Consider the following 12,283-nt stretch of genomic DNA (forward strand, 5'->3'; position numbering starts at 1 on the left):
AACAACATGAATAAATTACATTCTAAAATATATTTTAAAAAGATAAAATTACTTGTAAAAATATTGTTTTAATAATAGCATTTTTGGTCATAAATGCAGCTTTAGTGACATAAAAAAACAAAATGAATTTAACACCCCAAACTGTTGTACGTAAGTGCACAATTTAATAAGGCCATGTTGTTTTGCAGATTAGATTACATGCATTCAGCTCTCCATATCACTGGGCTGTTTGAAACATGTCAAAGCTAATTCCAACTAGTATGATAAATTGACAACAGTATATTGTTTTTTTTTCCTGCTGAAAAATTTTTATGTATGACTGAGAGTTTTCAGTCAGTCCAGCACTGAGGTTTTGTGCTATTTTCAGTTTCTGATGCTGAGTGAAAAACTGAGATCATCTCCCTGCCAATATTTTTTTTCTTTTAGAAATTGGTGCATTTTTCAGATCAATTCTGTGGTAATGCCAGGAACAAAAGAAGAAAAAGCACTTCCACTGAAATTCTCAAGCCTCCGGAAGAAAGTGTGTCTCGGCCATCATCCAATCTCCCACTGTCCTTGAAGGATTGATCAGAAGTGCTGAACTGTGGATGAGAGCGAGATGAAGAGCGCGGATGAACGAGCGGAAGAGAATAGATCCAGACGAGGATGCATTATTTATTTAAAGCCATAATTAATACGAGGGGCTTCATCACCGTCCTCCGCTTCGGACGGTTTCCATTTTTAATGTTATTCATGGGGGGATGAGAGAGAAAATTTCAAATCTCCTTCCCTTATTACTGCAGCAAGAAAGTGTCACATTACTTAGGGGGGTGATTACACAGCTGCCCGAGCCCAACTGTACGTGAATACTGTATTTGCAAACACTCGAGGTCTGAGAGCCGAGGCTGTAATCGCCTCTTCTGTCAGACGGAGACAAGTGACGGAGTCAAATTACTCCCTCAAGGTTATTCCCCTCTTCCTCTTTAGCGATGCAAACTTTTCACATGAGCACTCAGGTCTCACGGACGGAGGAAATGGAGAAGAGAGAGAGAGAAACCGAGAGATGCCACAGGCCCATCAGAAAATAAATAGTATTTTAGCGCATTCGCTAGTTTAGCCCCAAACAATCTCATCTGCAGCGGAGGGAGACAGGGAGACGATATTAAAGATTCTCATTATGCAGCTCTCCGAGTGTCTTCAGTCAATCCTCTACCCCAGACAGCACGAGAATCACTCCTGACAAACATTAATATAGAATGAACATTGAAGGATGCATTCCCGGAAAAAGCCTGCGGAGCCGGGCGGGCCTGAAGATTGGGCGACTGGAGCCTGTTATTGACATCTTCTCACGGGGGCAAAATGTTGCTGAGATTCCAGGGTGGGGGTTGTCATATCGGTGGGGCCATCAGACGAAACAATGCCCATAAAAATAGCCTTCACCGCATACGATGGGATCTTTTAAGCGTCCCCCTGGGCAAAGATGGTGCCACGGAAAGATGTCCTCTACATTCATACTCGAGTAGGCTAATAGTCAAGACACTGAATAGAAATTAGTGTTAAGGATGAGTAGAACTTTTCAGGGACGATCAGTGTCGTTGGTAGGTGTCAGCAGCAGCTGGTAGGTGTAATAATTGGCAGCGCTCCGAATGGACTAGCCCAAGGTGTTTGTCTATTTTTACTGTACGTTTCTCATGGAAAAGTAGGTTTCATTGATATTCAATAAGTCACACAGGAAATTAAGAAGGAAGACCTGGCTCTTTCTCCTCTACCTCGGTCAAAATACGCCAGATGAGATACAAGTCAACAGGGAGAAGTTTATGTAGAAAATAAGTCACTCGATCAGATTTTGATATTCTCCAAAGCAACTTCTCTTTAGTTTTTTTTTTATATACCTGTAACTGAAAAAGGTGAAGTAAATGTAGCAGAAAAGAACTCAGTTCAAGCATGAACTTCAAAATATTAAGCATATTCTACGTTTGAACTTAATTCATGCATGTAGAAGTGAAAGCTTTAAGGATTTGTCTGTGTGATGACTTAAGTATTGATTCCAAAGTGCAAAACCTTGTACAATTTATACAGAAATGAGCATATTTTAAAATCTTAATCTTTTCAATGCCGGTGTTCCCAGCACGCACCGGGGGATGAATAATGAATTATGTTGCATTTTTCACAGTTTGCCAGTCTTATTTGCTTTTGTTGATGTTGTTGACAATTTTAATAACTTGTTTTTCAATGCCTGGAGTTAATTGTCTACTCAGAATGATTAATTTGTTTGTGAAAATTAGCCACTGACTGTTACCGTTACAGGGTTTGGTGCACCAAGTGTTGGGGTCAGTAGATCCAGAAAGGTATCTTGTTTTCTTCACGTATTTTATTGTCTCACTTTTAGTGAGCATGCATTTAGTTCTTCACATTTTTGTGAGATATTTAAACACGTAGAAAAATGGTTAAATTGCCTGTAATTAGATTATTTTAAGCACCACTGCATCAGATTTGCAAGTAGTTCTAAACTGGATTTAAGTTAAGTGATTTGAACTTATTTTATACCACTGATTCTTAAAAATAGAAATTGTAATTTTAAGAAATTGTCAGCCTTGTGATTTTTTTATACAGCTCACCCAAAAACAATGCATTCTGAACATATCTGTCTTTCTGCAAATATACAGCAGGAGAGGACGTTCTTGATATATGGTACGTTGAAGAACACAAGGCCTGGTTTATTTTTAGTAAACAACAGGCTTATGGAAGCAGGTGCTCTCTTACTTCTGCTTATGGCATCAATATAAATGAGGGATAATTACTTTTGTTACAATTAAATTAGACTCAGCAAAACAACATAATGGCGATTTGATATGCTCTGGTGAGCAATAACAAACCAATCATAATTAACAGCTCCGGTTGTGCGAGTGACTCTCTTTGTGTAACAAATACGATCTTATTCCCTAAACCAAATGTACCAGCCAAAAACTTGATGAAAGTCCTGAAATGATATTAAAGGATTCAGGCGTAATGATAGTGATTGGTCTCACACATCCAAATGAGTGTGTTGAAGGGTTAGGAAGGTGCGTGTGGTGTCAATAACACGAGTTGTCCTCTCAGAACCGAGAGTGATGGGCTAAATCCCACAAAAGCAGAGTTCTTTCAAAAGTCTACAGCAGTGATGTTCATATTTTGCATAAAAATGTGTAGATGTCACATTCTTTAGTCTCCCATTAGAGCTCTTCCTGTCCTTGAAGGATTAAAAAAGAAGATAAGAAAGGAAAAACATGCCTTGAACAGCTTCTGTCAGGGAGAAAAAAGTGCCTGTGTGGCATCGGCTGATGACACCACGCTTGGCGGCAGCCTGTTGAATTCGGTTTCCATTTATTCCTTTACACCTCTTGCCCCTCCAAAGCTCAGCTCAGACTTCATAGCCTGAGGATATGGAATCATGTAAGAGGGCTCGCCCGTGGCTGCGTTTCTGATCTCAGATCAGTCTGGGCTCACCTGTACCTTTGGGGTAGGGTATAGCAGATCTCACAGACCCTGTAGGGGGCTCAAAAAACAGGAAGCACAACCACAGAAGGCCTCGACCACATCAACTCTGACTCCTGTGTGGTCGGTTTATGTTAAACGAGTACACTGAAAAAAAGGTATCACTCAGGAATTGCTAGTAAATTTTCCAAATAATTACAAAGAAACTACTAAAACATTGAATGTATGGACTAATTCACCCAATAAAGAAATTGCTGAAAATTTACACAAACTCAAGCCATCCTAGATTAGTTTGTTTCTTCATAGGAACAGATTTGGAGAAATTTTGCAATTTATCATTCGCTCACCAATGGATCCTCTGCAGTGAATGGGTGCCGTCAGAATGAGAGTCCAAACAGCTGATAAAAACATCACAATAATCCCCAAGTAATTCACATGAGTGAATCCAGTCTATCAATTTACTTTTAGTGGAAAGCTGTATGTTTATAAGAAACAAATCCATCAAGGTGTTTTACCTTTAAACCATCACTTCGGGCCAAAATACCAGTCCATAATTCATAAGAACACTTCCTCCAGTGAAAAGGTCCATCCCCTGTTGTCCTCTGACATCATAATCCACAGACATATTTGTTTACAACTTTTTCAGTGCTTGATTTGAGCATGTTTCTCTCCTGATTCAGGCGAGATGAGTTTTCACCGGAGAAAGCAGTATTACGGATAGAAGACTTAAAAAAACATCTTGATGGATTTGTTTAAATTGCAAACACACAGTTTATGGATTACTTGCATAATCTGTGGATTATTGCGATGTTTTTATCAGATGTTTTTCTGACGGCACCCATTCACTGCAAAGGATCCATTGGTGAGCAAGTGATGAAATGCTAAATATCTTCAAATCTGTTCCAGTGAAGAAACAAAGTCATTTCTCTTGGATGGCCTGAGGGTGAGTATCATATTTTCATTTTCGTGTGAACTGTTATAAACATGAAATTTTGAAGTAGAAAGACTAAAATTTCTTGTAAAACCAATAATCTCTTTTTGATATTTTTATCACTGTATATTGTCAGTACATTACAGTACTGAACAACATAAGGGTCTAAATGGCAAGGATGGCGCAAGTTATGACATGAACACACCACATGGGTGCAGTTGCTCTTTGGGCTCCATTTTATCCCCCGAGGCTTTTAATTGTGAGCTTTCGGCTCTGATTTTAAAAAGCACAGCTTAAGTGAAAGACTGTTATATGTAATTTAGGCTTGTTAGAAAACCATTTCACAAGGATTAATTATCAAGGCCAATTATTTAGAATTGTATCATGTGAAAGGTTAGCTCTAGGTGACAGAAGAGAGGAAACAGACCTGAGGCAATGCAGGCGGCGCGTGTGGCCATGCATTTCAATGCCATGTGAAAATGAACTCGCCCGCAGAGCAAATTGCATTGACCTGGATCGCACGTGTTGATGGTGAAGAGGCAGAACTCCGCGGGAGAGCCTTTAACCCTTTGCCTGGTCAACTGAGATGCTTGACAGTTTAAACTGAGGCTTTTAGGAGAACTAAACTGGCCTAAATACTGTATTTTTCATGTCTTTCTTATGACTTTAGACAGGCTATTGTATATCCCGACAGTGCAATAGTGATATAAACAGCAATGTGTACATGGTAGCACTGGAGTTCCTTTGTGTTTCACTTGGTTAACAGGTTCATTCTTTCATTTCTAGAGACATTTAACATCAAATTTAGATGAGTTTTCTCCCTATTATAAATGCAATTAGTGACTGAATATATCAATCTTTAATGGTACATATACAAAGTATAGTGCTGGCTTATTTGAGATAAAAAAAAAGACATTATAGGTTCTACAGATAATTGGTTTTGTTCTTGAACTCTAAAGTGTCAAAGCATTAATAAAGAATAAGAAGTTTAGGAGCATTTTACTATAAGTTTGTAAAATGCACTGTACAGTAAATGTTTCACAATACTTTACAAACCGTTTAATGCTCCTCTTTGTAAAAATAGCCATCATAATACATTATAATGCATTGTATAATGCATTAAAGCATGTAAGCAGAACACAACTACAATGCATTGTAGGGCTAACATTTAAAGATTTAAGTACTGTAATGATTTTATCTGCTGTTATTTACTACTGTTATTTATGAAAAGACAAAGGTGCACTTTAGTGTGCATTATAAATAATTATTAATCGTTATAATGCATTATAGGTCCACTGTTAAAGGTATTATAAAGGACACCTAATATGAAGATTAGGAGCAGTTTACTTAAGTTTACATAATGCACTGCACGTTTCATAATACATTACAAAGAGTTGTATGTTCTCAGATATAATTAACCTCCATTATAATACATTATATACTGTATGCATGGTTGCTACTTTAAATAGTATTATATATTAGAGCATGTAAGAAAAACATAATTTGTTATAAAACATTAAAGGTCTAATATATAAAGATGTAAATATTACAATGGATTAAAATGATTACTTTTATGTATGCATATAAATCATTTGCATATGAACAATTATTATATATCTAAGGTCCAGGTTTTGCTAATGTTTACTTTTGGCATAAAACCCTTTTCAGTTGATTCCTTTTTAGAGTGTACATTTTTAACAAATTTCAGATTCCCATAAACCATCTCTTTGATTGTGAATTTTGTGAGTAGATAGAATAGTTGAAACATCCTCTGTCTTGGCCCAGTTTGGGAGAGCATCATATTTTAGGTTAAGGATTGTAAGCTGCCTGTATTTGTGCAGAGCTCAGCAGAGAGAGGAATACCAAGTACAGTAATTCAGGTCTCTCAAGTAATATACCAGGCTAATTTAAACCATCAGGCATCTTTATGTAATTAATCAGTACAGCAGGCCTGCACTGCAAAGCAGATTGAAGTTTTTGCTGGCCAGGGACAAGAAAAAAAATGCCCTTGACATATGCAGAGGAGAAGATCCCAGAGTTCCAGTGCTGAATAAACAAATAAATAAATAAAACAACAAACAAGCGGGTCCCAATCGATACCTTGACCAGGGCAACTGGATGGCAGCCTTTCTTCTGAGCTCCATGGTCGTGGAGAAGTAAAACAAACAGTGTTTGTGTAAAGGTCTTCAAACCCCAGCCGGCTCAACCTGCCATTGATTATGGTGATGGAGCACTCAAAGGGATGTTTGGCCACCAGACAGAAGCAGTAGTGCACATCTAGTGTGTACAGATCATGTCTCATTATCAGCACATAACAAAGGAGAAGACATAGCCAGGGACGCCGAGCTTCAAATAAGCCGGTTGTATTCTCAGGACATTAAAATTAACATAAAATGTGTAAACGAACCAGACCTCTTCTGAAGTTAGGAACTTAAAAACGTATTTAGATTCCTTTTTCTATAATAGTTCATGGTAAGTAGGCTTTGTAAAAGAATGTGGCTTGTTGTTTTAATTGAAAATATATGGTTATCAATGTGCAAATTAGTGATGCAACTACCTAAACTACATTTTTAGTAGTAAGAAAGCTTTTTTTCCTCCAACAAGTGGCTTTGTAGCATTAAAATGCATTGTCTGTACGCAGCCTTGCAACCGAGCGAGCTGAAGCAACAATCAAACACGCTCTCTCTTTGTTAAATAGAGTTAAGAACTCTGATTCACTTTAGCAAATTGTTTTTTTTAGACAGTTATTTTAATTGGTTCACAGCAATTGATTCATTTCAGCACTCAGTTGTGGTCCTGAAACTCCTTGTATGGCATTTTCAATCGTCAATTTGTAGCAAAATATTTAGTTGGATACTGACGTTTATCACTGTTTTTAGTTCAATCAATTAGACATTTTTATTATTATTATTATTGTTAATTTAGTAAGTTTATGATTGTAGCTGTCATTGTAATTAAAATCCTTATAGTTTTGTTTAGGATAAAAAATTCTCTTTTATCATAATATCAGATAAGAGTCAACAGATTGGGTTTGAGTAGCTTACAGCTTGCAATATTGAATTGTAATGAATAAACTGTATAAGCTGAAAACATTTAAAACACTTGTGACTGACATGTATAAAAAAAACCTAACAACAGTACAGATATACTTTATAGTTGACTCTTGTCGGTGTGTATTTTATTGTGCTCACTTCTTATTTTCATTTCTCAATTATATTTATGTTTTTTTCCCAAACAAACTTAAATCACTCCTAAAACTATAAAAACCTTACCATTCCTGAAATATAGCCACTGTGAAAACTGGCCTAGTCTTCTTTAACATGGCTAGTGCAGCCATACTCACTATTAGCCAAGAGAGGAATCCTCTAAACAGTTTGAGGTCCTGTATTAATTCATAATGTTTTTGTGGGAGTAACATTAGGGAGGTGTTTAGGGGGGAACTGTGGTTACCATGGTAATTGTTGAAGGGTTGTTGTTGTGTTCAGGAGCAGGACGGCGTTCATACAGTCGTCACGCGCCTCTGCCTTCACTTACACGCTTCTCCTTCACTAATTTCAGCTGCATCTGGGTCCTTCACAACACACACACATACATAGATGAAAACACACATATAAAAGCCATTAATGACACGAATTGAAATGCAACATCGAGCAAAAATAAATTACTTGTGGGTAAAATGTTATCCAAGATGTGTTTTGCGTTATGCACATTTTGACAGCTCTATGTTCTCTCAACATGTCAGGCCCTATGGAAGCATGTGCACAGAACAGCCAAAATATCACACTTGTGTCAATAGTTATCACATTACTGCCATCTAGCGGTCAACAGTAACGGACCGTTTAACTCCTTGCAGCTAGTTAGTGTTACTAAACAATACAGAAATGTTACTGTCGTAATTATTAAGGCACTTAGACAGCAGTGAAGGACCAGAACCTGAACCTGAAGATATTACACAACTGTTCCACTCCACGTCCTCATCATGTCTGGGTCTCAAATTTAAAGACGGGAATGTTTAGAATCTGACAAATTAATAATATTCAGTTTAAAGACATAGAACATTTTTGTATATTCATCATGCACATAAAATGTAAAATGTACTTGGATCTGATGTTCAGTTAGCAGCAAACATGTTTGCCCACTAATGGGATTTTTGTCCTTAAGTGGTCCTTTTATAGAGTCTGCGCTTGAAAAAACGTCTTTAGAGACAAAAACAAACACTAACAATCAATCCAGTGCATGTTCATTTGATGTGTCATGTCTACTTTTACTGTGACTGCAGAAATGATTCACATCCTTAACTCGCATTGTTCCTGGTAAGCTTACACATTTAAACATTTACACTAAAATGGTTATGTTAACAAATTCAGCAGTGATGAATCAGTGTCTATTCACTATCCCACAAAGCCATGCATTTGCCATTTACAAAAAGTATGTTATTCAGCAAAAAATAATGCTGTCAATCATCTTGGATATGATGTCTGCTTGAGACATTTAGATTGGGAAGACATTTCATGTTCTGCCAGATTAGATGGTGAATATCTTCAAGGGTTTTTATTAATTAATGTCTAGGCAATTACAGAATGCTAGCATGGTCAATAATTTCTGGGTCATTGTTTAACATTTCTATGTTCCAGTTTTGGTCATCATGACAGAACTGATTTGATCTTTTTAAAACCTCAAGTCATATTTATTGTAATATTTATTATTGTCTGTGTTTATTATATCACAAGTAAGCAATGAAAGCTTGCGGTGTATCTTAATTTAGCAGGGTTAATTTAGTGAAGAGGGTGAGCAATTGTAAATAATTCAGATGATATCAAAATATTTTATTCTAACTTTACCTCTGCAGGAGTGGGAGAAAAGGTAAGGACAATGGTAATTCTGAATGAAATTAATCATTGTCTGTGCAGATCAGCTATCCATACATTTTATAATAAAGTTAAAAGCTAAAACATCACAAAAACAATGAAAATACATAAAAACTTCCCAAAGTAAGTTTCTTTAAGATCCTGTTGAGGATGAATTTAAATGCAAAGCTGCACAGGCAAGAAGGATGTAGTGTAACAAAACCCCATTTAATATCAATATGAATCATAAGTTTATGGTGTGACTCAGAAAATTGGAAATATAACACTGAGTATTTACAATGCAGATGCTTTTCCACTCCTGTCGTTAATGGACTTGAAAGTACTTCCATTAAACACTCCACATATTTTATTACACAAGACATTAGACACTGTTCACAGAAATGAAACACTTGCTAGATCTGTATTATAAAGTCATTCACGAAACCCCAGCTGCTTGGTTATAAAGCCATTTTGACTGTACAAACGTGTCATCTACATCACTCACTTGACACCAGGAGGGGTAAAGACACATGTGGGTTTACATAGTGTCCACAACTGTACAAACGATATCTGTGTCCCAGTGTTTGATGCATCAAAAAACGCATGACTGACCAGCACATTGATGTGCTAGAGGCAGGTGCAGTTTATGTTGTCCTAACAGAGGAGAAGTGGGACATTTATGATGATGTCTGTCTGTCAGGGTTCAGCGTCTCTGGCTCTGGCTGTTTCTCTGGAATATTTGTCTCTGTGTCTGTGTCTCTTTGCTGCTCTGCCAACATGTCAGTCAACTTCATGTTCAGCAAAGGGTCCCGAGACTGTGGTGCCACCTGCTGGTTATAAAAAAAACATGATGGACAAATAAAAAATTAAATCATGTAGTCTAAAGAATCATTTAGCTCTCAGTCTCACCGCAGGTCCTCCTCTCTTTCTTAAATAAATGCCGTCTGCGAGCAGCACTTTTGCTGTCTCTTCAAACAGCAGCTCAGGTTTGACATCCCCTCTGCTTTCTAATTCACCGTACTTCATAACAAACCTGCACAGAGATACAGTAACACAACAACTAAATCAAAAGGCACAGAAAACTCAATTTAAAGAAATTGCAAAGTACTGTAAAAACGTGTAAATTCCCATCATAACTTGCCTCTGACATGGTGATACAAAGTTGGGCTTGAGGAGCTCAAAAGATCTTGGTCCATTACCATAAACCTCAAAGAACTTCCTACAACCACAGAAAAAAAAGTCATGTGGATTTACAGCAAAGGTCCAGCATGCATGCAAGTTTAACTGGAGGGTCAGTGACCCAAAAATGGGCTGGAGGTTTTACAGCACTAGAATCTAGTTAATGTAATTTTAAGTTACAAAAAGTCTGGGGTCAGTTAAGACGATGTTGTTTTTGAAAAGAAGTCTTTTGTGCTCACCAAGGCTGCATTTATTTGATCAAAATGCATTAAAAATAATAACACTGTAAAATAGTCTTACAACTTTTTCCAAAGTTTTCTATTTCAATAGATTTTAAAATGCAATGTACTCCTGTGATATAAAGCTGAATTTTCAGCATCATTACTCCAGTCTTCAGTGTCACATAATATTCAGAAATCATTCTAACGTGCCGATTTGATGCTCAAGAGACATTTATTTATAAATACTGAAAACCGTTTCTCTGCTTATTTTTGTGAATATCATGACATTTTTTTAGGATTCTTTGATTCATCGAAACGGCATTGATTTGTTTTTGTAATGTTATAAGGCACTTTCGATCAATTCAATGCATATCCTTGCAGGATAAAAGTATTCTTTTCTTACTGACCCCAAGGTTTGTGTATATAGCATAAAGCTCAAAAGAAACTTAGTCAAATCAATAAACGCATAAAATACAATAAATGCATCAATATAAACATGACAAACACATTAAAAAGGGGTGAAAATATGAAGTACAAATGAAGGGCACAGAGTGACCGTAATGGTCATATGTAGAGCAATAATGTTGAAACCAAAGCAAGTTACTAAAGATGATATATTAGCGTTCTGAACGGGTGTGTGTGGACTTACGCTCGTATTGCATCCTCTTTGTATAAGATTTCAGGTACAGTATCTGCTGCATGTATCTTCAGTGGTCTCACAGGTTTCTCATAGAGAGGTTCTCTCTTAGGAGGAAAAGCAGCATACACATCAAACCAGATGGGCCTTTCCTCGTGCTTGATGACTCCAGCTCGCATTAAATCACGAACCCTTTACAAACAACAATCAATCCTTCAGCCTCACAATAAGAACTCCAACTGTACACTATACAAACGGTCTCGGGTTTATTGCTTCCGTTCTTGGCATTCTAAAATGTTTTTTTTCACAGCACACTTTCATATTACATAAAATATTTTATAATAGCCGATCTCTTGTTCTTCTTAGACACGTTTTATAACGTTATTGACTATTTTTGTCATTAACCTTGAAATGAACTCAAGAAGCACATGCTGTCACTAATGCTTACCGAGTAAATACGGTCCCGAATTTCTCAAGTCGACTTCCAGCCATAATATGTCTATATGATAATACAAATTTAATTAGATATAAATAAATATAACCGGAAAGTGACAGTTACACGCTCTCTGCTGCAGCAAGGATACACGACTTCCGGTGTTACTACGGGTACCCATTAAAGACAAACTACATGAATGCGAAGGGGGGGAAAAACAGCTACCCGTGGTTTTGATAGTATATAACTGAAGTCTGTTTATTACAAAAATGTAGTATTTAACATGAGCATCCCATTAAAGATGTATACAACACTTATATGTAACACTTATGAAAGAAAGTATTGACAATAAACACTGAAAGTATAGTTTGGCTTTGGCATGACGAGGCAATAGTAAGAAATAAACAATAAAGTAAAAGCAGTATTGCACAATTTATAGGTCACGTATTAAATAAGCATATCTGTGACATGTACAAGTACACTCTTTGTATAAAAGGTCAGACTTTTGAAGCCCTCAGATAGAGGTGATCCCTGTTGTTCTGTTGAACGTGGAAACACTAGATTGCTCCAAAAGAATGGTCC

General features: G+C 36.8%; 1 protein-coding gene across 3 annotated transcripts; it reads right to left on the reverse strand.

Annotated features, from left to right (window-relative positions):
• Positions 1 to 9,518: 9,518 nt before the first annotated feature.
• On the reverse strand, positions 9,519 to 11,876 carry LOC107588353 (28S ribosomal protein S23, mitochondrial-like). 3 transcript variants are annotated; one of them, XM_016276433.1, is made up of 6 exons: positions 11,828 to 11,871; positions 11,717 to 11,767; positions 11,281 to 11,460; positions 10,373 to 10,450; positions 10,141 to 10,264; positions 9,519 to 10,061 (listed from the first exon to the last, which is right to left on the reverse strand). In XM_016276433.1, exons 2-6 carry the CDS (start codon positions 11,758 to 11,760, stop codon positions 9,909 to 9,911), a joined length of 579 nt encoding a protein of 192 aa, XP_016131919.1. In that variant the 5' UTR covers positions 11,761 to 11,767; positions 11,828 to 11,871; the 3' UTR covers positions 9,519 to 9,908. The 3 variants fall into 3 exon arrangements, with proteins under 3 accessions (XP_016131919.1, XP_016131911.1, XP_016131927.1); XM_016276425.1 differs by having other exon boundaries at positions 11,717 to 11,876; XM_016276441.1 differs by having other exon boundaries at positions 9,519 to 10,058; positions 11,717 to 11,875.
• Between the last annotated feature and the right edge of the window lie 407 nt (positions 11,877 to 12,283).

The sequence above is a fragment of the Sinocyclocheilus grahami genome, unplaced genomic scaffold (genome assembly GCF_001515645.1).
Source record: "Sinocyclocheilus grahami isolate Dianchi unplaced genomic scaffold, SAMN03320097.WGS_v1.1 scaffold6.1, whole genome shotgun sequence".
Lineage (NCBI taxonomy): Eukaryota > Metazoa > Chordata > Actinopteri > Cypriniformes > Cyprinidae > Sinocyclocheilus > Sinocyclocheilus grahami.